This window comes from Halichoeres trimaculatus, unplaced genomic scaffold (genome assembly GCF_033239565.1).
Source record: "Halichoeres trimaculatus isolate MK-OKI-2021-1 unplaced genomic scaffold, fHalTri1.1 fHalTri1_scaffold_7, whole genome shotgun sequence".
Classification (NCBI taxonomy): Eukaryota; Metazoa; Chordata; class Actinopteri; order Labriformes; family Labridae; genus Halichoeres; species Halichoeres trimaculatus.
In genome coordinates, this window is record NW_027437185.1 from 15,100,847 (window position 1) to 15,125,978 (window position 25,132).

Consider the following 25,132-nt stretch of genomic DNA (forward strand, 5'->3'; position numbering starts at 1 on the left):
GTGAAAGTATTGACTGTGGAGATCTTTGAAGATGTTAATGTAATAACAACCTTGCATTAATGAATTAGTAGGTTGTAGAGCCGCAAGCTAAGTCTGTTTTAAGTAGAGCTCTTGGACATCATATGCTTTAATTTTCTGCAGTTTGTTGGCAAGGTTGGTTGCCTATTCCTTGATCCTCCAACTGTTATTATACTCAGCTTTGTAGCTTAAATAAGTGCTCTAGTTTTATGGCAAAAACAGACTTTCTATTGACTGTCTGCTGCAGCAACCAGCAGAGCTATAGGCTAAGTCAGACTGTATGTTATGTCAATCACATATTAGAAATGATGTGACTGAATGATGCAGATTTGAGGTTTATTGGTCATCTCAGAGTTGTCACAGTCAACTCACTGATGCATGATGCTTTATGGCGCCAGTTTTATTGCAAAAAGGGGACTTTCACTGGACACTCCCCTAAAACCTTGGACGTGGATGTCTGCGTCTCTGATTGGTTGTGAAGCCCCAACCGACAACACCTGCTTAACTCCTTCATCCAAATTGACACCCGGGGCTCTGAGAAATATAGGCAGCATCCCTTCCAGCTCATGCATTCAGACCCACAGCTGCCCCCATAAGACAGCGAGCCGCAGCTGCGCTGGTTGCTGATCCAAGGTGAACCCTCACACACACACACACACACACACACACACACACGCACACACACTCACTCACTCACACACACACTCACACACACTCACACACACACACTCGCACACACTCGCACACTGCTGGGATCTTTGCTGGGAGTCGAGGCGCGCTGACAGAGACGCGATGTTGGTTAAGCTGGCCGTGGCGCTGCTGGTTTTGTCAGTGCTGGAGCAAGTAGTGGGATCGGATAATATTGATCTCCATGACACCCTCCCGGAGAAGCCTGCGAGCCAGAAAGGACGCCTCTCCCTGCAGAACACAGGTAAGGAATGAGTGTCAGTGCGGATATGAATGTGGAGATTATTGGTTGGTGCAACAGCTCGCGCATCTACGTGGGGTTTGTCCGTACACGTGTTTCTGTGGCTGCAGATTGAACCACGCTGGGGACTCGACCGGGCGACAGGATCAATCCGCTCCTTTTCACCCAAATTCGGCCCTACGATGCACACCACTGACCCTTTTCGATTAGCCAGAAAGACGATACCTTGTAAATACTCTGAGACAGAAATCCAATATGTTAGTAAACTATTAATAGAACAGTACAAGGTAATAGGTAATGAATACGGCAGCACTAGGTGTGCTTGCGCGCTGATGTGCGCGAGTCAAAGGTGACTGTTTTGGTGGTTTTCTGGGAGAAATGTATCTTTAGTGTGTTTTGTTTCCTGAACTGGGCATTGTGTGATGTTTTAAGGAAGGGTAGTGGAGCACTGATAGTTGTGGTGGTCTGGTGACTGGGTTCTTCAACAGTGAAAGCAAGCAGGAGTTTATTTTGTTGAACCATCCGTCAGAGGAAATATGGAAAAAAAGACTTATTGTCTCTTTATCTCAAAGCATGAACACCACACCGGGCTGCTGCATTGTTCCTGAATCAAATTTAGATTTCCTAATTTTTCCCATTATGAAAACAGCATGACTTTGCGACCCACCATGTAAACCTGTGTCAAATTATTACAGCATTATCATGATCTCACCCCCACGCTAAAAAAAAAAAAATGGGGACAAACCCCTATGCTGGATTCGCAGCAGAGACCCTGGTAACACCACTGTGTAACTCAATGCACGTTGCGGCCGAGCTCGTACGATCCAAGCACATTCCCGTGATGCCAAAACAAGCACTGCTGACAGCGGCTCACTTTTCCTGCGCACTAAAGTTCAACTCTGTGCCTACAAACCCCTGCAGCAGCTCGGCCCCTTCCCCCTACTACTGCCCCCCAACAGAAGCTCTTTGTTGACATCGTGATTCCTAATAAGTCACATTTAATCATTTGTTTGCTGTGCGCAGAACACGCGTTTTTGCGCAACTGGTGCGCTCTTCAAACTAAAGAAAACATTCCACCTCCAAGACAGACCACCGGTGTAATTAACGTTTAGCTAATATAATTTAGTAAAGCTAATTATTTAGATGATGACTTGGCTTTTGTGTCGCCGGATCGAGACTACAAACTGCCTCCAGTTTGCCGTATTAATAAAAGAAAACTAACGCTCCAAACGTCACTTAAGGTAAGCAGCAGTTTCTGTGACAGGTTCCCAGCTGGCAGTCAGATGTCTCATTATACATGCTGTCAGACAGCAATTTGGGGTTACAAGAGAGACATTCACGTTCCCCTCGGTAATTTCTGTTCTCAATCATCAGTTTTATTCCTGCCTTTCATGGCTGCAGTTAAAAGAAAAGGCTATTTGAGAGAGCATGGTGTGTTAAAGCTAATATTAAGTGTTCACATGACATGTACTTAATCAAGTTTTTTTTTGTCTGCACTGCTGCTGCTGTTCCCTGAGTTACACACCTTTTTACCTTGAGATTTCTGTAAGCTGTATCAATCTTTCGCACTGTGCAACAAAGTGAGACTTGTTGATGCATATTATATTGGTATAAAAGAGAAATAACTGAGTTTGAGTTTCCTGCACAAGTAGTCAAGGCTGTATCTGCAATGCACCATCCCTTCTCAATGCTAGGCAGTGCAGTTGGATTGTGCTGCAGAATGACACAGTAATATCTGTCACCGAGTGTTCCTCTGCGGGAACCCCTCAGCTTGAGAAATTAGACTTCTCTCCTCTCCTCTCCCTGTCCCTCAATCCCTGCATCCCCCGTCTCTCTCAAACTGTAGGTCATGAACACACGAACGACCGCCTGTGTCTTTGGAAATAGTTTCATGCCACACCAGCTTTGTCATTTGTGCAGCAATCAGCGCCTTAGAGCCGTACAGTCTTCATTGCCAGAGTGCCCGAAACACTGCCGCTGTCTCTGCTGTGCACAGATAATGAAGTCCCTCCCCTAACCTGTTCTCTCTTTCCAGCTGAGATCCAGCACTGCCTGGTGAGTGCAGGGGATGTCGGCTGTGGTGTGTTTGAGTGCTTTGAGAATAACTCCTGTGAGATACGAGGGCTACAGGAAATCTGCATGACGTTCCTGCACAACGCTGGCAAATTTGACTCTCAGGTACTAAACTAGTCTGTCCTTGTGTTTGCAAAAATGATATAACCGGGGGGCTACATTCCTTTTTCTCCTCACTGGTTCACTGCTACATAATTTTCAGCCATGAACAGATATTTTCCTCTTCTTTTCCTCCTGCAAACCAGTTTTTCTAGTTGTGCAATCTTTCAGACTCTCCTCTAATAATCTCTTTTCCTCTCGTGGGAAGTTCACTTCCCTCTCAGTGGACTGATGCATGTACAGTTAGAAGCTGGGGTCATGAGCCATTTGGCTAGAAGCCCAGTCAGCTCCCTTTTCATACATAGCGGAGGCTGAAGCCCTGCCAAGCCAGGCCTGACCAGGGTCCTAATATGTCGAATGGGTCACACACAAGGAACTTACATCTTTGGCAGACAAACCCAGAAGGTTTTATCGACAGGAGTTACAGGATTTACTTTGGTTGATGTAGAATCCATCGCTGTATCACATTTTAAAAACAAGTACTCACACATTTCTCCATGTTTGCTTCATAAACAGCACACACATGGTGCTAAAGCTACTGCGATTCAGACATTGAGTTTAACTGATGTGTGTGATGTTAACATTGCTTTGTCTCACTTTCAGGGAAAGTCCTTTATCAAGGATGCTCTGAAGTGTATGGCACACGGGCTCCGGCACAAGTTCAGCTGTATCAGCAGGAAGTGTGTGTCCATTAAAGAGATGGTGTTCCAGCTCCAGAGGGAGTGTTATCTCAAACACAACCTGTGCTCTGCTGCGAAGGAGAATGTGGCTGTCATGGTGGAGATGATCCATTTCCAAGACCTCTTCCCTAAAGGGTGAGCAGCTACATGATGAATGTACTATTTGTGGCCTGTCTTTTTATCTTTATGATTTAGTGCCTTAACTGGATGTTCTGCCAGTTAACCACCTCTGTTCTTCCATGTATAGTAAAAGCGCTGTCACATTGACTCATGTCATTTCCTGGACAGAGATATATTGTGTCTTGGATGTTAAATCACAGTGTCCTCTCTCTGTTCAGTCCATATGTGGAGCTGGTGAACATCCTTCTGAGCTGCGGTGAGGAGGTAAAGGAGGCGTTGACTCGGAGCGTGCGGCTGCAGTGTGAGCAGAACTGGGGGGCTCTGTGTGACAGCCTGAGCCTTTGCTCCTCCCTCGCTCCGTCTCCTTCCGGCTCCTCCATCGAACACCACCGCCGCCCTTCGCCCTCCCACCCTGAGCCGGAGCACCCTCGCCCACCACGGCAAGGAGAAAAGGAAAAACCCGGTAAGGCAGGCTTCAACGCTCACCCACGCAACCGCAGTCAGGGACCTCGTCGCCAGAGTCCTGAGCCCGGGATCGTGGCCGAGCAGGAAGACCCCGAGGCCACTGACATCCGGAGGTGAAAGCACAGGAGACTGCCCTGACCTTTGAACCCTCACTACATTTTAAAACCACACTTGCAGACTTATGCACACCTCCACACGTAAACACACATACACACACACTTCTCTCCTCACACACATGCACACATGCACACACAGGCACACACAAGCACACAGATTCCCAGACAGACTGAGCAGAAGGAAACAAGCCCCAAGACCTTTCCTGTTCTTATTCCACCCTCTCCAGTCATTCCAGCAGTCCCACATGGTAAACTTGCAGGGTAAATGTGGTGTAGCTCGTACTGTTATGCCAGACTGTAGGCCACACTTTTTTAAAAAGAAATAATAATTGTTATGATCATGATTATTTCAACTGTTAGGACTATTTTGGCTCTAACATAGCATATCTCAAATCATACTTACTGTAAGATTTGATTATATTTGTATTATTTATTTTATTCTTTATGCAATGTCAAAATATCAAAATGTACATAGAAATATACTATCTATATTTATATAAACATGTATAAATATAGCTACAATATGCAATACTGATATACTATAGATGATAGTATATGGTGTGCTGTCTGCTCTCTCCACAGTATTGCACCCATCACACATTGGTCTGTAGATATGTAACATACACCGTTTGTTGTTTCAGAGTGGGAATGTGTGTTATAATTATAGATACTTGATGATTAAATACAAATTGTACAGGTTTCAAGTCCAGTTCTGGCACATATGAAATGAAGTGCATGATGGCCACAAAGCCGACAGACTTGTGCATTCTTTAAGTGAGCGCTCACTTTTAAGATGCAAATGTAATACTATGAAAATGGATGGTTATTTCACGCGTGTATTGTATTGATAAGGCTCTCTCAAAGCTAGAAAAACAGGAGAGCAAAGACTGATCTCTGATGTCTGGGCTGTTTTAGTGGGAAACTAACATTTCAGGCAGTCTTAAGAACTCTCTTTTTTTCATAAGTGTTCATGCAACTCAAGACATGCATCTCGTTTTGGATGCAGAAAGTATCGCATCACTCCCAGTCATTGCTGATGGAGCTCCAGGAGCTGTCTCTCTGACATTACACATTAATGTCATGATTAAAGCATCAGGAGACATGTTTGTTCTTGTTCACAGATAATAACTGGACTCTCATATGCTATTCATTCTCTCTTCAGTTGGTTTTTGATGTAAGCTGGCTGTGAAGTGCAGCGGAGAGAGGACGTTAAATCAAGTTATTTGTAAAATCTCACACATCAAGGTGCCTAAACTTATGATTGTCCACAGTGACCGCTTCTCTGTGATTTAAATGAATGGATGATACTGTGTCAGGGGGAAAATTCATTGTTCAGCTGTTTATTTCATGATGTTGAGCCACAAAAGTCTTACATTTTTTGCACTTTGGTTGATTTGTTTTGAGCCGCTGCATGTTAAGAAACCAGACCAGGTTACCAGAGCAGTCACCCCGTTAAGGATATTTAAATTTAGCAACCCTGGTTTTAGTTATCAACTGCAGCAACTCCTGTATCCCCACATGCACCCTAGGACCAGGTTTAGGCCCTTTTAAAGCAGAGCAATGTAACACTCTCATGGTGTCCCAGAGGGCAGGAAAGAGGCTTGACAGAAACCCTCCAGATCTCTAAATTAGCCCTTATTCCTCCCTTTCTGGTCCTGTACCTGGGTCAGGAGAGACATGAGGGCCTGTTATTCTACCCATAAGAGCCGCAGGCAACGCAGCAAGGACCCAGGAACTGGGTTAAGTCCACACACGGGGGCTCTGGCGCTGTTATTCTAAATGTTATATTTACCGAGGCCACCAGAGAATTCCTCTGGGCTCCAGCCAAGAGCCAGCAACCCGGAGAGGCAGATAGGAGAGCAGCGAGAAGGAGAGAGACATGCTCACCTCTTTCTTTTCTCTCTCTTTTTTTCAAATGTGATGATTCACTCCTGTCTTTACTTCTACTTGTACTGCTCTTCTCCCCCTCCTTTAGGTCACACACACAAGCTTTTGACCATTTCAGGCCAGTCACATGCTTCAGCAGTGGAGGTGCAGTTTGTGAGCACACAACACCACATGCTGGAGAGCGACTGGTGCAGAAAGAAAATAAAACAAGCTCAGATTTTGTGGCTCAGTTATTATTCTTTTCTCTTTTTTCCCCCTGATGTGCTTACAGTAAATGTTAACCCTTGCAATCATGAATAGACTATTATAAGCTCCAAGGGTTTGAATCATCAGTGAGGCTTTCATGCTTTTCTTTTTTATTCTGTTGTGGAAGTCGGGTGATATCCTGACACAAGACATAAGCTAATCCTATTGAGAATGTACTGTATGTGTGTAAAGTGACAATCTGTTCAGCTCTCTGTCATTAAGTTTGGCTTTTTGTAATAATGTAGTGGCTTTAATGGTTGTTTTTAATGTGTTTAGAGGGGAATAAAACTAACCACATTTCCTGTATTGTTAGTTCTGCGTCATCACACCACGTGTTTTCCTCCGTCAAGCACAAGGACTCTGCTTTTACTGTTGAAATACAGAACATGGTCTAGAAGTTTGTTACTCACCTGTAAGACCTTTGGCATAAGATCTTATCAATACTTTTGGACTCACTCATGAAGACAGATGTATCTTGTTATCATTATTAAAATATGTTTTGTCTGTATTCTGTACATGTTGTGTCTGTCAGTCTAGCTGTCATGTCACAGCTACACAAAATGTAGTAAAAATGACTTCTTTAAGATGAAACAAACAGCAGCTCTAGCTGTGAGCAGGTCAGCAGAGTGGCTTTGTCGTCTCAGGTATACACACAAGTTAAAAGACACCCATTCTCGTTTGACTCGCAGCCTCCTCTCTGACAGTGAAATACAGGCTGTGTTTAAAGTTTCAAGGACTGGAAATATCCTCCCTATTGAGAGACCTAAACATTTACGTCAGTGGCTCTGGATTGTTTGCAATGCTCAGGGTGTATTGAGGGTGTCAGTTTTTATGAGTTGTCCGAACAGTGTATGTTGCCTCACTAAACATTTAGACGGCTTTGATTTGAAAGGTTGACTTCCAGCAGCTAGTTTGGAGCTTTAAGTCATGTGAAAGTTATACTGAGGTGCATTGACTTTGGCCTTACATGGCAACAAGACTCTAAAACCATCTCTATATTTTTTGTCTAATTTGTCTCTTGTGTAACAGTGAAGAATGGGATGTGTTCTGTCCAAATTAATAATACATCTCCTGTAATACCAGCACTGTATGATTTCACAGTTAATTTGACCTTATTTCTACCACAGCTTTTAACAGCTCAGCCTTCTGAGCTTGTACTCTTACTAAATGGCCACTGGGTGGTGACATCTCTCTTTCTATTTGAGAAAGGCAGTCTGCAAGTGCAGGTGCAAGCATTTGGCTTTTAATGGAGGGGAGTCATGTATCTTGATGGCTGTAACAAATGCCTTTAGCGCTGAATAAACGTTTCTCAGATTTTGGCTTCAATCTAAACATCCTGTTTTCTACAAATTTTCGGGGATACCAGAAAGGATTTGAGAACGTATGTTTCTATAGAAGAAGACTTTGCAGATAACTTTGAAAAGTTGAGAGGATTTGAGGTGACTCTGGTTGATGTTTGCAAAGTTGATGGAATTTACACTGATGACCTCAACCTGGACATTAAAGCAGAAACTGGATGTTTGGAGAGTCAAAGACAAAAGTTATTAAGAGGAGAGGCACAGGAAGGTTGCATTATGGGAAATATTACTTTTTCATATCAAAGTTAGAGATTAAATCATCCCATCCTCTTGTTTTTATTGAGCAAAACATGTAAACTACCACACTCTAGCTAACTTCCACAAACATAAACCACCAAATCACAACATATGTTATCTTTAGCCCAGGGGTGGCGAACCAGTTAGAGACCAAGAGCCACAAAAATGACTGTGGTACTACAAAGAATCTATCTATCTATCTATCTATCTATCATCTAGGTAGCTATAAGCACATGAGTGACTGAGAGGATCACGTGTAGAGAAGAGAAAATGAAACTTAAGTATCAATCTCATCACCCGAACATTGATCAATACTGATCCCAATCTTGGATGAATGGATCGAAGAGCCACACACCGAAAGGCAAAGAGCCACACATGGCTTGCAAGCCACAGGTTGGCCACCCCTGCTCTAGACACTTCACAAAAACACAGGTCCAGACCTACTAAGGTTGTATTATTAACTAAGATCCAACATCAAGTCGAGATAAGGAGTCTTATATCATCTTAACCCAGCATAAGTAGAGACCTTTGCAGCATTCAGCAAGTTACATTGGCCAGGAGAAACTGCACAGACATATGCCAAGAACTGATTGATTAGCAATATTTCAGTCCCAGGCATTTTTTCACACAAGGTATAACATCTTAAAAGGGATGTGACTGCAAGCCTGCAACTGCTCAAAATCACTGTATCAGGTCTGAGTCAGAAAACAAAATATCAAATAATGAAATTTAGCTTCTTAACAAAGAGTACACAAAACTTGAGGCTCTGTGAAGTCAAGGAATTACAGTATATCTATAAACTTACGTCAAAGGGATAATAAAGGTACCAGCTGCCCAGTAGAAAACAAAGAAAGAGTGAGAAACCATCAGGAGTCTACAGTTTTCAGTCAAACCAAAACAAGTAGAAAACTCTGCTCATAAGTGTATTTTGACCCAGTGACAGATGATCACTCAAAAACAGTTTTACTTTGAAAATCTTTTAAGTCCTTTTACACGTTGAAGTAAGTTACAGCTCCCTGGTGCAGAGAGGAGAGAGTATTTACATTCAAAACTGATTTTTGACTTACTGACATTAGTTTGACAAGCTATATTCAATGAATTGGCCTCTGCTTAACAAACATGAATCTATTTGTGCTTATGTCTCTTCCCCTGGATAAACTGCAGTGTGAGCTGCACCCGTCACCGAACATCACACTGACACAGTCGCCTGGACTCCCTGTGACGTGGTGGAACTGATAAGAGAGGCCAAAGAGTGCAGTGTGATGCATTCACTTGAACTTCACTGTGTGGGAAAAAAATATGCTGTGTCACCCACTATGCTGCACTAACACACCAGTCTCAGATAGATAGGTGACCTCTCTGCAAAACAATGGACACACGACTGGAAAACTCATAGCTTTCATGGTTGCTATAGCTACAGAGCTCTATCAATATGGAGGTAGTAGAGATCTCATCTGAGAGGAGGCAGAGCAGTGAAGGGGGACTGCATCTGTGAGGAGAGAAACCTGAGCTAGTCAGCCCTGGGTGCTTTGTGAACATCTATCCTGTGCTCCCGTGAGGACTAATGAATTAATGACTGGGTGAAGTTCCACGGATGAATCATTTAGGAACCATCTTTGTCTGCTAGTTGTCCTCAGAAAAATACATGTTCCCTATGCAGATGAGATTGGAACAATATATTATATCAATAAATGTGCTTTGAGTAAGAAATTTACTTGTATAGCTGCATAAAATGAGTGGAACCTGAAAAGCTCCCCTCAGTTTTACTGGGGAGCAAAGAGTGTGTTGCTCTCAGGGAAGAAAACGCTGACACCACTCACACTGCTCGAGTTACTGCCAGCCTCAAAAGCCTTATAGCAGGCAGCAGCATACATAAGATGGTGGATCACAGCATGCAACCTGAAAGCCACGGCCACTGTTAGTTTAGCCGCCCAGTCGTAGATACTAGCCAGAGACTTTTAAACCAGTAACACCTGGACCAGTGTGTTATTTTCATGCAGGAACCAGAAGATCAGGACACACTGTTGTGTTGTTAAACCACCCTAACAGGCCCTGCAGCACATGTGAGTGGGGCGGGGTGATTGTGTGCTTCTACTACAGGATACAAAAAAGGGTGGGTCTGCCTTGGGGGACTGGAACAGAGTGTTAACCAAACTAATTCAACAAGCAAGAAGTTAACATAGAAGGAAAAGTAACTGAAATTTAGCAGCTTAGCTTCATCTGTAGTGTTTTGAGACCTCTTGGCAAGTTGTACATTCAACGATTGACTAACCTGCAAATAAATTTGTGTCAGTTCTCCTAGCCACACATATTCTTTTTTATCTTGATTTTAAGTATCCTTCTTGTATTCAGACGATGGAATTAAAAAAAAAATCTCTTAAAAGAGTCTCCCTGCTGTCATGACTTTATGTGGCTTATTCTAACTTGTTTATTATCCTGCAGCTGTAACAGGAGGACTTTTATTGAGAAGGACACTCTGTCTACTGTGAGTGAACGATCATTAAGGTTTTAATGAATTAGCTTTCAGAGAAGGGAAGGATTCTAAAACCCACATTTATAATGTCATCCATGTTCTACAAAATGAATGCTGCTAAGACGTCTCAGTTTCAGGATCTGTTAGACTTTAATGTTTGAAGACTGAGGCTGTGGAGGAAAAATATTTGCTTAGACAAATTGACTTATCTGCATTTCTAATAAATGTAAACGCTGGGACTGAACCTAGGATCTAACTCTTTGCATGTTTATCTTTTGACTGTAATAAAAATTCCTACTGGATCGTTAAGTTCCTGAAAGATTTTTATTCTTTACTACAGTGAAAATAAAATATTCCTTGGATCTCAAATGTGTTTTCCTTGAAACAACTCCTCCCATTGATTTCACTGACTCCTTATTTGGGAGGAGAACGTCTTAGATGCATGTGCCATTCATTGAAAAGCAGATATGTGGGCGTGGTTTCTCAGTCTCATTCCAATCAGATGTTAGATTTCTTTGGGCGAGGGCGGGGCGACTAAAGGAAATCCTGACGGTCATTGGCTGGTTGCTGAAGCGGAGGGCGGGGCTTGTAGACGGAAGTGTCTCCGGACTGGTCCAGCTGTCATGTAGAGCAGAGAAGAGACCATTTACACCGGCTGCCTAGGAAATGCAGAAAAAGGGAAAACGCTAAAATATGGCAACATCAAAACGATAAGGTCATGACGCCGTACTGAAGGTAGCTATGCCCGACATATCATTAAATACACATGTCTGTCGATACATAAGGCTTGCAATCGTACTTGCGTTACGTTATTTGGAGATGTAAATATGATGACAAGGATTGGTAGGCTGTGTGACATTGAACATACAGGACACGAAACAGACGAGGTCGTTTAAAGAGCTTTACACCATTTCAAACTATTAATGTCCTGCTATATTACTCAACTCTGCTGTTGATAACGCTGTCGTGTACCTTAGCATAATTTCGTGAGACGTTGTGGCCGTTGAATTCGTTTATTGCTCCCCAGCTGGGTTGCAAATATGCTATACCGTCTCTGCGGTATCGGCTATTATCCTAGCCTAGCGGCTCGGTGAAGGGAACTACCCTAGATTCAGAACAGACAGGAGACGTCATCAACATTTTCCTGTATTTAAATGGTTGCGTATGAGGAGGTCATTGCTGAAAAGGAGAGATTATACGGTAGGTGTCCATGCTGAAAGCCACCTCATCATTAGAGCGTTCACAGACGCAGTATAAGGCACAGTCGTACTTTAAAATGTACTGCTGGGATCTGCATGATTAATAGGGCACATGGAAGGTGGCGGAGCAGCTGTTAGCTTGCTGCTAGCTGGGTAACGACCTTTGGAGACGTCAGCTTCTCCAGCACAAGCTGTTAGCTGCCTACGCTGCTGTGGCTGGGTGTTTTCCGTGGTTGCTTTCCTGCTATTCGAGTGTTATATTTCATCCAGGCCTCCCATGGCCAAGCGAGTCAATGATTTAATCTCATTGATTGCATCACAAGACCAGACTGGGAGCAGCCCAAGCACATTCACTGGGGCTGGCAAGGCTGATTTTTTTTTTTCACTCACAGGCCGGATCAGCTTGAGATGTATCAGCATTTTGCTTTTTGTCACCCATTTATTTATTTTTTCTGTCTCGCCTAAACCTTTATTTTAGGATAAAGAAGAAGGTGAAAGCCAAAAGTGAACTGAAGATTTACTGGGTGTCCTAAATGGGGGACTACGGGTTTGGAGTTCTGGTGAAGAACAGCAGCGGTAACAAATCTGCTTTCCCTGTAAGGATCCCTCCTCACCTCCAACCCCAGAACCCACACCACCCCTCCAGCCCCCCAAGCCCCCCTTCCTTCGTAAACAACACCTGCTCCACCAATGGGGGCAGTGCTTGGCTGTTCCCTGCTGTAGCCCAACACAGTAACATGCAAGATGAGATTCTGGAGTCAGACAAGTCCAAGACCTTGGACCTCCAGGACATGCAAGAGAAGTCTCAGGTCCAGGCCCAGCCTCAGACCCTGTCCCCAGGCCAGCAGGAGACTGGGGGTGGCCTAGGAGAGCTTCAGGGTGCTCTTCCTGAAGATGGTGCATTGGAGAAGGGTTCTCTGGAGAGCAGTGGTGGGAAGGAGAAGCTGAGGATGGATTCCCCAGTGCTAAGCGGATTTGACTACCAGGACAGCCTGGGTATGGGTACAAGCTGTGCACAGTCCACCTCCTCCTCATCCTCTCTGACCAGCTTCAACAACTGGTCCCCTGCTGTCCCATCCACCCAGTCTCCAGTTGTCGGGGAAGATGTTGGAGGGTTTTTTGGTCCAACTGGCTCAAATGCCAATGGACCCCCCCTGCTGTTCCAAAACTTTTCCCACCATGCTGGGCCTGGCTTTGGAGCAGGAGGGAGTTTCTCCCCACAAATTGGACCAGTCTCCCAGCACCACCCACCCACACCTCACCCCCAACACTACCACCCACATGGTCAGGGTGTCCCACAGCAGCATCGTCGCTCCCCAGCTAGCCCTCATCCACCCCAGCCCTCTTTCCCTCCACATCCCCACCGCACTGGACCATTCACCCAGCTGCCCCACCTCGCTCCTGCCCAGAGCAAACCCCCCTCACCATGGGGAAGCTATCAGAGCCCCTCCACTCCCACATCCACCTCCTGGAGCCCTGGGGGGTATGGTGGCTGGGGAGGCACGCAGGGGGTTCGAGAGTACCGGCGGGGGGTAGGTGGAGGGATGACAGGTCTGAACTCGATCTCACCGCTGAAGAAGTCCTTCCCTAACAACCAGGTGAGGAGATTTGCACGACTCATGTTTAAAACAAACAAATATCCACAGATTCTTGCTTTATTTTCAAGATGTCACATAAATTACATAAGAAGTTAGTATCATCTGACTGACACACAGGTACCATCACAGAAGTTCCCCAGAAACAGCTCCGGCTTCAATCACAAAGGCTGGGTGGAGGACAGTATGAGCCGCAGTGACAGTGTCTACCCTTTCCAGGTGAGCATATTAAAGAGAATACCTGGGCTGGTGGTAGAGCGCAAGGTGCCTAAAAGCAAAAAGTTCAGTTCACTTTATCTTGCCTCAAAACAGCAACAACCTTGGACTGTGAATCTACACAACTGCAAATCTGTTAATATGTATATTGTGTCATCTGGGGGCAAATGATGTTAATCATATTAAATGCATCCATCTGTAGCAAATGCAACAAGCAAACTATTCAGAGAACCAGGATAAGTTGCACTCAAGTCAACTGAATGGATGAATTGAAAGTAATTGTGTGTGTTTGTGTCAGGGGTTTTATCTAAATCATTCTCACTGAAGGAGAGCAGGCTTATCATCTGCTCTGATCACATGGCCTTCCCCCTGTCCTGGTTTGAGAAGTCTTGTGCTCTGCTGCAGCTTTTCATGATCACAGCCCATTTGGAAACACACTAAAGAGCCTTGACTTGTTTGTTTTGCTCATCACTTCTCTCAAATGCAAATGCATCTTTGGTACATTTTTTTATGAAGGCCTAAGTAGGCCTAAGCATTTTTTGCCTCCTACGTAGCCTGTCTTGTCTGATTCGGTGAGATTCATTGGAAAGATATGTTTTGATTGTGGAGAAACGCAGGTGATTCTTGCACACTCTGAGCTCCATTTTCTGTTTGTGGAGTTTTCCACTAAGGGTCTCCACGGGGATATACTCTGCAGTCTTTTATTAGCTATTAGCATCATTCCAAACCATGTCGGGGCTTTTTTCAGTCTTAGATGGTGTTGTAGGGAGTGAGGACGCTAATTGTTGTCTTCCTCTCTTTCAGCAGGAGAGAACACGGTCCTTTGATGGCTTCAGTATGCACTCTCTGGAGAACTCTCTGATTGACATTATGAGGGCTGAGCAGGATTCCTTGAAAGGTTGGTTCCCACACTAACAATGCTGAGGAAGGGATAGTTTTCCTCACTGCTGGCTGTGGATAAATACAGCCGTTTGTTGCATGTATTTGACAGCAAATAGAAACTTGGTGTCATTTCACAATGCTGACAACAGGTTGTGGTGACATCAGGACTTAGTCTGGAACATTATTAGAGCAGATAGGGTCGCAGAAATTGAAACGTGGCACCAGTTTGCTAATGCTCATAGTTTTAGCCTAAATCAAGACCTGTAGAAAACTTAATCAGTCACATCATAATTTCTGAGGCTAAAGTTTGTAAAAGTTTTAAACCAAGACACTCTTGTGTTTAAGAGTCTTTACTTATGATTAAACTTCTGTAAGAAGCCAAGTCACAGAGTCATGACTGCTCTTGTAAAAAGGGGTTTTGGCAATAAGACTCACATTACAAGTATCAATAGCATTGATTTTGTGTGTACTAAAATCGTTCACATGAAGTATGAGACATATACTATGCAGTAAAATAAAAAGTTTCTGTTTTTGTGAGTTGGTCTCACTGAACTAATTTCAATCACCTCTAACTCTACTGCCACTATTCTGGGCTGGCCAGTGTATTTACTTTTTTCTTAAACAATAAAATTTAACAATCTAATTTTGTGAACAATATTGTTGGGTTTTATAATGTTTAATTTACCAACGAGCTCTCTGAATACAAAAAAAGATGCAACTCAAACAATTGGAAATATTGCATCATCTTTAGTATATGAAATGCAATTTTATTAAAGTGAAACTAGTTCAAGGTATTTTTCCAAGCTTTTAGTGAAATGCATACCAACATGTTCTTTTTACGCAGTCATAAAACAAAATTCAGCATCTCATTTTGGAAGTACCTGTCTTTCTGAGACCTGTTCTGTCTCTGTTTTTTTTTTTTTTTTTAACTTTGTAGGACGCTACACCTTTTCTCATCAGGGTGGAGACGGGCCTCTACCTATGAATGGTATGTAGAAGAAATCAATACAAATATGCAGTGCTGTTGCTGGAGAGAGGCCTTTAAACTATTGTCTGCCAAATATAGATCAATAAGTAATTCAAAAAACAATACTAGAAATAAATTGCTTACCCACATCAATCCAACATTTTAGTTCTGTGTTGATGCGGACTAAACTTTTTAGTTTTATGTCAACAATAAGTTTTAACACATAGCAGAAGCTACTGTAGGTAAAAAAGCTAGTTCAATTTGCATTTTTGAATCCTTAAGGGACGAGGCATTGTGTGTCTTTGGGGATAATAAAAACAGAATGATGTTTGCTCAACCTCCTATAGGACTTTGACTAATTTAAAAAAGGGGCTATAAGGTTTAAATAAAGCCCTAAGCTAGTTGTTTATTAAACACTGATTCCAGTCTCAGGCAGCATTTCACTTGTTGGTTTTATTGTGTGTCTTTTTTATGAAAAGCAACTTTAAGGGTGTTTTGTGTTGTTTCACATGCAGCAAGAAGTTATGGCAGAAGACGAGGTAAAGCTTATTAATGTGTTTGTGATCCTACCTTCTGTTATTTCAAAAGTTGTACCACTCCCCTCAAATGATGACTTTGTGGTTTTGCTTCTGTGTTTGTCTGCTTGGCTTTTCAGTGTCACTTATTATTCTGCCTTGACTATATTTTTAGGGATTAACCTTTTCTTTCGGCAGATAAAGCCTTTTAAGGTTGCCTGCCAAAGCCCCTCTTGTGATTTTACTTGTACTTTTAATACCTCATAAAAATAAGCAATCATGGCTGCTTTTATGTGTTTTCTGTAATAATTAAACATATTTTAATTTGCATCTAATCAGATTTACTGCTCAATGTAATAATGACACACCACACTGACAATAGAGCTTGATGGTGAACCATAAATGTGATGTGAATTGCCTTCTCTCTGCTAGGCCATTCGTCTCTGTTCCCCATGGAGGATGAGCGCTCATTTGGGGAAGACGAGTCTGGTGATCAGGGGCTTGCTGGCCTTGGCTCAGCCCACTGTTTCCCTCACCTTAACGGGGAGCGTGTGGAGCGATACTCTCGCAAAGTCTTTGTTGGTGGGCTGCCCCCTGACATAGACGAAGGTAAAAATGTTTGTGGATACAGGGGAAGCCTTATTTCTGATCTTCTTCATCATCCTCTAAGAACTAAAACATACCTAAAAATTTGATCAGCAAACCCAGTGCCTCCACATGTACACAAATGCTTAACTGTAATTTTGTTTTAGAGACGGTATTTAATCTAATAATGAGTGATTGACCAACTTTATTCCTTTTATCTTTATTTCAGATGAAATCACTGCCAGTTTCCGCCGATTTGGTCACTTGTTTGTTGACTGGCCTCACAAGGCTGAAAGCAAGTCCTACTTTCCACCAAAAGGTGAGTCAAACCAATTATGTCACATTTCTTCCACCATGTTGACACTACAGCAGTGTAATGAGTGCTCGCTCATAATGTGACTTCATTGTTCTGTAATCCAAACCTTTCCAGGATATGCATTCCTGTTGTTCCAAGATGAGAGCTCTGTTCAGGCCCTGATTGATGCTTGTATTCAGGAAGACGGCAAGCTGTACCTGTGTGTCTCCAGTCCTACTATCAAAGACAAGCCTGTAAGTTTGTCTATAGTAATTGTTAAAACACAGATGAATGTTTGTATGTATTTTGTTGTCTCTCAGTCATTGTATCTTAAAATCTTGAGGTTAAATTGCCTTATTTGTTTTACGCATACAAGTTATGATGTATGTTTAAAAAAGGGGCCTTGATCAGTAGCCTAGTCTTCTGTATTTCATCACTTTCCAGGGGTCCTTCTTGTCAAATGCCCGTGCCACCACCAACATGCTGCTGTAGCAGTCAAATTAAACCACTGATGTTTGTTAATCCCCATTATATAACCAGCAAGCAGCTTTCATTTTCACAATCCAAAGTGGTTCTTGTTCAGAGGGGAGGAAAGCACGACTGAGGAGAAATGAATGTCCTTTGTTCTTCTGTTTCCTGTCTTGGTTTTTCTAGGTTCAGATCCGGCCCTGGAACCTCAATGACAGTGACTTTGTTATGGATGGCTCTCAGCCTTTGGATCCAAGAAAAACTATCTTTGTAGGCGGTGTCCCTCGGCCCCTACGTGCAGGTAAGTGTTTGTCAGAGCGACTTGAAAATGTCCTTCATCCTTGTGCTAAATTAGTTTTGATCACATTGTCTCACGCTGTGTCTTTCAGTGGAGCTGGCCATGATCATGGATCGTCTGTATGGGGGAGTGTGTTATGCTGGGATTGACACAGACCCTGAACTCAAGTACCCGAAAGGGGCAGGGCGGGTAGCCTTTTCCAATCAGCAAAGTTACATTGCAGCCATCAGTGCCCGATTTGTTCAACTGCAGCATGGGGAGATTGATAAACGGGTGAGTACGTCTGATGTCGGCAGCTTCTTCTGCTCTTGTAAAGGAAGAGTTGATGTTCATGAAATATTGATCCCCACATTTCCCGTGCTGCCGCGCATGCATTCAAATTTCCCTCGACCTCCATTTTACCTCCTTTCAACCATCTCAGGTGGAAGTGAAGCCATATGTACTGGATGACCAGCTGTGTGATGAGTGCCAGGGCACCCGCTGCGGAGGGAAGTTTGCTCCTTTCTTCTGCGCCAATGTGACCTGTCTGCAGTACTACTGCGAGTACTGTTGGGCAGCCATCCACTCCCGGGCTGGGCGCGAGTTTCACAAGCCGCTGGTGAAGGAGGGTGGGGATCGACCACGACACATTTCCTTTCGCTGGAACTGAGGCGAGAGGGTGAGGGAGGGAGATGATGCAGGATCGGGGAGGGATTGAGTGAAAGGGGTAGATAGGGACGGGGTACGGGCAACGATATGAAAAATAAATGCACTTTTCTTTTAAGTTAAAAATTACTTAATTTATTTTTTATTTTTTTAATTCGGCCTTCTAAAAGAAGTTAATGCTAAGAAGAGAGTGAAATCCCATTTATGTTTTGACTTTAAGTGTGCATGAGCATATGGATGCATTAGATTTGGATTTAGATGTTTTCTGACTTGACTGTACTTTCTTTTCGTGTTAGCTGGCAAAGCTGCTTACATTTGTTGTCAAGAGTAACATAAAATTTAAGTGAGGTTCATCATACCTAAACCAGTATACTAACTATGGAGGTTGAGTTAAAGAAGGGTGCATTTTCTTACTTTATGCTTGCAGGATTAGAGAACAACTGTACCATTTACCAAAGGTTGAGTGCAAATGGTTGAGATGAACAGAGGAGGAACACGTTTCGAACAGTCAGACGAGTGAGTTTTTTTCTAGAAGCTCGGAGTACAGCATCTGGCTACGTCACAAAACAAAATCTCCCCTCAGTCTAGCACGCATATTTATATTGCTGGCATGAGTTTTTAGGTCTTGGTTTAAAAGTCGACACTTTGTAACCCGAAGGGCAAACCAAAGATTGGCCTAAAATGCATCATTAAAAGCAGATGTTGATCTGAGGGTTTTCAGGATAATGTAGTGTCCTCTTGTCGCTCGGCAGAGGGAAAGCAGGAGTTGTCTGGAGTTTCAGTTTGTGGGTGTCGGCTAATAAAGACACAGCCCTCAGGGCTCAGGTATTGACAGTAGTATTTGCTCACTTTATATTGTCAGGGATATTAGCACTGGAAGCTAACATGCTAATGTAGTACAAACTAATGGGAATGCACAGTCCAGTCTCCCTGAGCTGTCCTCATGGTGTACCACTGCACGCTCTACCATGACTGGAGCTTCTATCACAAGTGTTGTGGTTGGATATGGTAGTAGCTAGAATTTGCTGTCACAGAGATAAAGATATTATTTTATACATGGCCTGCTGATTTTTGTACAGTGTTTTATAGCTGATTATTTTGTCATGAACATATATACATTTATTATGCACTACTTTTCTAAATATTTTTTTCAATAGTCATTTTAGGCACATTTTTCACAGATGGGAGAACTCCTTTTGCAATACCTCATTTTTTTCACTTGGTGAAAAATAATTTTGTACCTTTGTTACTAAGAGATCTGCATTTATGGTAAACTTAATTTAAAAAAAAAGAAAATTAATGATATTAATATAATTTTCAATTAGCTTTTATATATTTAAGTGCTGGTAAATCTGAAAACTGTCTGGTGCATTGGTGTGATTCTGTAGATAAAGAAAAAAAAACAAGGCTTTCATTAGCCAGTCATATATGGATTCTCCTCTGTCCTAATAAACATACTTACAGGATCCTAAGGCATGACAAGACCTTTCTAAACTGATTTTGATAGTCTTGAAAATATATTCTGACATTTCTCTCCTAGGTGTAGTCGATAAGATTATCAGTAGGGTAAATGTTTTGGCTTTGGTCAATGTAAAATGTTCCCTTCTATCACCGGAGTGAATATCAGCTGTTTGACTATTTAGATCCTCTTTCTGGGACTGCCTGTAAGTTCTACTTATTCTTGGCATGCATAATATAATACAAAAATAACATGGCTAGTGTTAATGCAGGACCTAATGTAATGCACTAGATCTCCTTTTTCCTTTCTAACTTTCTTTTCCTTAACTCTCTGAGATCACCTCTCTTGTAGCCTCTCTTTACATGATGGAGTCTGCCTTCTTTTCACAGACATGATGTTTATGCAATCTACACAGTGACAACACTTTGGATGCGTTTTTTGTAATGTAGAGGACACTCAGTAGGACATAGGTGAGGAGACTTGATCACTTGACCCCCTTTGTGATGTGGCATGCTTTGGGACATAACCTGAATGTGATTTAATGTTGCAAGTTAACTTTGAGCCATTATGTGCAATACTTATTCTTTCCAGAAGCAAGTCTCTGCAGTGTAAGTCATTTAACCCATATAAACCATGCAGTCAGTTACACTCTATTTGTTTCCTATTGTTCATGCTGATGTCTGCAAGAAAAAAAAACTAATTTATACCTGAATTTATTTTTAAACATTAGTTTTGTGCTTATTTACTTATTTTGCTACTACCATGCTACTGTGATTGAAAACATTGTAAATACTAGGTCGATAATGTATTTAGCATTTGCTATATTTTCAACTGAAATGTATAACTATCATTTTGATCAGATTTTTGTTATATTTTTGGGGTGATGTGTTAAACTCGTTGATGTGTCTAGTTTTTTCTAATTGCTGTATTGTGCTCCACATTTTCAGATGAAAAGAATATTGATTATGTCTGTTAGTATTACTTGATTGCAAAGTTTCAATAGTTTTTAATTGTATGCTGGGAAGGTTATATTTATTAACTTTTTTTTTTTTTTTTACCTGATATCATTTTGATTTTTATTAAGTCATTTCACATTTATACGTATGTTCCAATTTTTATATTTTCTTCCTGATTAATTTACGCTACAATACTGAAGTCAGTTTTTTATAGTTGGTTTGTAGTATTGAAGTAAAACAAAGATTTAATGTCATATATTCATTTGCTGCCAACTGTTTGTAACTGTATGCATACATTTGAAGTATTTGTAATGTGAGATGTTGAACGAATAAAACAGCTGTGAGGCAGAAATGTAGGACTTATGTGCCTTATTTTCCTTTCTTTTTGATTTATGGCTTTGACTCCCAAAGTTTATCTATGTAACGATGATTCTCGCATTCAATACCATTGTTTTGTAATAGCATCCTTTTTGGCACATCTGGTGGGTTAAGTTTGAATCAGGTCAGAGGTATTTATAGGAGGAAGCTTATTTTAGGCCTTGGTGTTGCTGCATAACTCGCATAAACCTCCATTTGCTTTTTTTCCCCTCACCAGACCATTTTCTAGTCCAATAAAAGCACATATTTTGTTCCAAGTGAGAGCTTTTCACAGAAGAAAAATAGTCATGATTGAGGTTATTGATCTTTAAACTCAGATGCATGGAGATAAAATCATATTTGAACATGGTTGAGTCTACTATGAGCTTGAAATGCTTACTACATCTGACAGGTTTGTCCTCATGTTGAGCTCTGTCTAGAGCAAAGCAATTTTCAGTCTTCTTCTCCAAGTAAGGGGAGAAACACTGCAGATTTCACCAATATGTTTATTTATCAACTTAATATGAAGAAGCTTTAATGCATGCCTATAAAATGAAATTTATTTTTAATTGAAGCTAAAAGATATTAAATTGGTAAGATTAGTTCCTGTGCACCTACTTTAAGAGTAAGATTCAATTTGTTGATTGATGCACAGAAAATAAAAAATACCACCTCGTATACTACTAATGGAGCTTTTTTTTTTCCCAGTTCTGTTTCATTGTGTAAATCCCTTGATACATTTGCTCCATCTATAACAAGCCACTGTAATTTCCAGCCAAAAACTGGCTTTAGCTTTGACTGGTTACGGAGATTGATAATTTTATTTTAAATACGTTTTGTAATTAATAGTCACGGTGCAGTGTACCTGGGTAACACTGCCACCTGCTGGAGGACAGCCAGTATTACAGTTTAAAACATTAATCGGCCATTAACTGAAAACGCTGACAACTGAGAGGGGATTTCTGCTGCACGCCGCCAAAGATGTTCTCCAGAAAGAGAAAGATGTTGCAGAAAACGGCGGTGAATGTGCCTCAGGTTGAATCACAGATGAGTCAAAGAGATGAAGAACCTCAAACACACCGGGCTGAGCCCTCCTCTCAAGGCCGTAGAGACAAACTCAAGAGAAAGCGCGGGAACGATAGCGAAAAAGAAAAATTCCTCCTGAAGGTGAAGTTACCAAAACCACTAAAGCAGACTTTGTCCGGGACAGACCAGAAGAGGGGAGGTGAAAAACCGAAAGGATGGATGGTAGAGCCGACTGAAAACAATACCAAGAATACCGTGAGCCGAGGAGGAAGACAGAGTAAAGTTGTTTTACTTACTAGCAAAACGCTGCTATATCAAGTTAGCAAGCTAGTCAGGTTATCTGTGGTACATGCTAGCTGTAGTTTTTAGCCCAAACTCTTAGTTCACGAACACTAGCTTATCATGGTTTTGACAGATGGGACTAAAAAAGTCCCATCTGCTCATAATGTGTCTAATAATCAAACAATACAATAAAGCTTCAAAATTACCTCTGGATAAAAAGGAAATAATATGTAAAAAAAAAAAAAAGAAGAAAAAAAAAGAAGAAGATCAAACTATGTGAAGCAACAAAAGATTCAAGCTCCTGCTGGTGAGACAAACATAAAAACACTTTTAGGGTTAAAAACAGGCTCAGATAGCATCTCTTACTAAAAGCTCATCAATAAAAATGTGTTTTAAAAAGATTTAGAAAGACTTGACTGACAGGCAGGCACACTGTAGACCATTAGCGAGGAGGCCACAGATGTACGTCTTTACCTGGCTGACCAAAGTTTTTTTTAAAAACATGATACAAACCCTAATTCCATTGAAGTTGGGACATATCCTCTTCAACCTATATTCAATTGAAAACACTGCAAAGACAAGATATTCATGTTCAAACTGATCAACTTTATTGTTCTTGTACAAATATTTGCTCATTTTGAAATACATTCCTGCAAATATTTGCACAAAAACAATACAGTTTATCAGTCCAAACATTGAACATCTTTTTTGTGGTGTATTCAATCAAATATATGTTGAAAAGGATTTCTGAATCATTGTATTCTGGTTTTATCCACATTACACAATGTCCAAACTTCATCGGAGTTTGAGTTTGTAAAAATACTCATATTAGTAATAGCAATAAACATCAGATGTCTGTTTTTAGTGTAACGGTTCTCTATTTTCAGGTGCTGGAGGGACTCAGTCTGACTGTACTGGAGATATTTTCTTTTTCTCTGAAGGACTACCTATCAATGCAAAAAATGACAAAGAAAAGGTAAGATCTATAAAATCAGTATGACCTGTGTAAAGCATGTACAGTGTATAGTGCACCTTAACAAGCAGTGAGACCAGAAGACTTCAAGGTGATTGGAAAAAGTACTTACGAATCTCTATATTTTGTAGGAGTTGAACCTGAAATCTGTTTGGTTAACTTTTGGTTTTCCTGCTTGAAAGTCAAATTTTTTGTTCAAGTCTTCGTTAAATATGCTCCCTTCCATGTTCTGGACAGGCCAAGCTCACAGTACTGAGGACTATAGCCAAGATGCTGGAGGAGAACCAGCTGATCAGACAGAGAGTGGACGCCCTCAGCCAGACCAACAGAGGCTGCACTGACTGACTTATGCCTGACCAAAGGAGCTCGCTTGCTGGTATTTATGTTTTTATTTTTTAAAGCATTTTTGTGTTTCCTCTGAACAGTGATGAATAGTAGATAACTTAAGTTGTGTTAAAAGACAGTGTTTCACAAAAAGTCACACACCTGCTTCATCTGTGGTTTAATTTTAGACTCATGAGTATTTGTTGAACAGAACACAATTTCCTGAATGTTCAATGGTCTGTTAGTGTATTCCAAGAGTCTGTATTAAACTTGATTTACAAAAGTTCTATTTTAACTATTCTTCAATTCAGTTTTAAGTTTCTTTTTGTAGCAAAGAAATATATTAAGCTGTTTTCAATGACAGATACTTAAAAAATACACCCTTGGTCTTTGATATTTAGTTTACAAAGGGAAACTTTCAGAGCAGGAAAGTAAAGTAAATGTTGAATGGTCAAAGTACTGAAATACTCAGAGTCACGACTGGCTGACAGAAAATGAGGGAGCCGCTGTCAAAATAAAAAAAATTAAGCTTCTATATGTGTCCACAAGAGGGTGCTGCATCCTGCCATACTGATGTCTGCTGTGGATATTTTCAGTAAGTTTCAGACTTCTGTCCTTCACTGTAGACTTCTCAGACAATATCAGGAATGTCTCTTACTGTGTTTTATAAGTCCCAAACCTTTTATCATCTTTATGAAACTGATGCATACATACTAGTTGCTTTTTGTGTCTGTATTAGGTGAAGAATATTTTACTAATGCTGAGAAGTCCAATGTACAAACCTTTGTTTGGAGCTTAAGTGGTTACGTATGTAAGTGCTGGTGATGCTTTGAAAGGTAAGGGAACACCTGTTTATCATTTTAAATGAGTCAGATAACTTTACTTTCATCATTGAGTCACACTTAGAGTATTTATTGATTAACTGATCATAATTACAGAAAATAACTTCTGCTAAAGATCCAAAACTATTCACTGAATGCCACAGTGATGCATCCGTCACCACAGTTCTTAAGTGTTTACTTCTCATGTCTGAATTTCAGCGCAAATCAGCTTGAGAACAGCATATGGCTGTGATTAGTTTTACTTTAAAGTCATTACTGATAAACCATGAACAATTGACTTCAAATTGTTCTGCAGTCTCTTAATATTTTGATTGATGTGCCTCATTGCTTCTGTATTTAAAGGCCATAACATGGCAGCCTTATCAGAGTTTCACTGAAGTTCAGGGAGGTATTACAAGTACAGTGTGTGCTTTCAAACACTTAGTGAAGTATTACAAGCAGCGTTTACACAGATATTTGACTATACGTGCTGGCATTATAGAGATGCATTTCATTTGAACTGTATTTAATACATTTTTGTGTTTTTAGACTAGACTAGACTAGACTAG

At 41.4% G+C, this 25,132-nt stretch overlaps 2 protein-coding genes and 1 long non-coding RNA gene across 5 annotated transcripts; all 3 read left to right on the forward strand.

The window, feature by feature from the left end:
- Nucleotides 1-540: 540 nt before the first annotated feature.
- On the forward strand, nt 541-7,111 carry stc2a (stanniocalcin 2a). The gene is made up of 4 exons (XM_074673280.1): nt 541-949; nt 2,982-3,124; nt 3,722-3,933; nt 4,137-7,111. The coding sequence occupies exons 1-4, from the start codon at nt 811-813 to the stop codon at nt 4,498-4,500; spliced, it is 858 nt and encodes a 285-aa protein (XP_074529381.1). The 5' UTR covers nt 541-810; the 3' UTR covers nt 4,501-7,111.
- Nucleotides 7,112-11,299: 4,188 nt separating this feature from the next.
- Nucleotides 11,300-21,124, forward strand: LOC141793403 (cytoplasmic polyadenylation element-binding protein 4-like). 3 transcript variants are annotated; one of them, XM_074674089.1, is made up of 12 exons: nt 11,300-11,435; nt 12,378-13,497; nt 13,615-13,713; nt 14,515-14,608; nt 15,530-15,580; nt 16,075-16,098; nt 16,507-16,683; nt 16,889-16,978; nt 17,090-17,208; nt 17,609-17,723; nt 17,812-17,993; nt 18,142-21,124. In XM_074674089.1, exons 2-12 carry the CDS (start codon nt 12,433-12,435, stop codon nt 18,367-18,369), a joined length of 2,244 nt encoding a protein of 747 aa, XP_074530190.1. In that variant the 5' UTR covers nt 11,300-11,435; nt 12,378-12,432; the 3' UTR covers nt 18,370-21,124. The 3 variants fall into 3 exon arrangements, with proteins under 3 accessions (XP_074530190.1, XP_074530192.1, XP_074530191.1); XM_074674091.1 differs by having other exon boundaries at nt 14,518-14,608; XM_074674090.1 differs by lacking the exon at nt 11,300-11,435 and adding an exon at nt 11,545-11,900.
- Nucleotides 21,125-22,050: 926 nt separating this feature from the next.
- Nucleotides 22,051-23,899, forward strand: LOC141793889 (uncharacterized). The gene is made up of 3 exons (XR_012598448.1): nt 22,051-22,440; nt 23,333-23,421; nt 23,656-23,899. It is a non-coding gene; the product is annotated as an uncharacterized LOC141793889 (long non-coding RNA).
- Nucleotides 23,900-25,132: the final 1,233 nt, after the last annotated feature.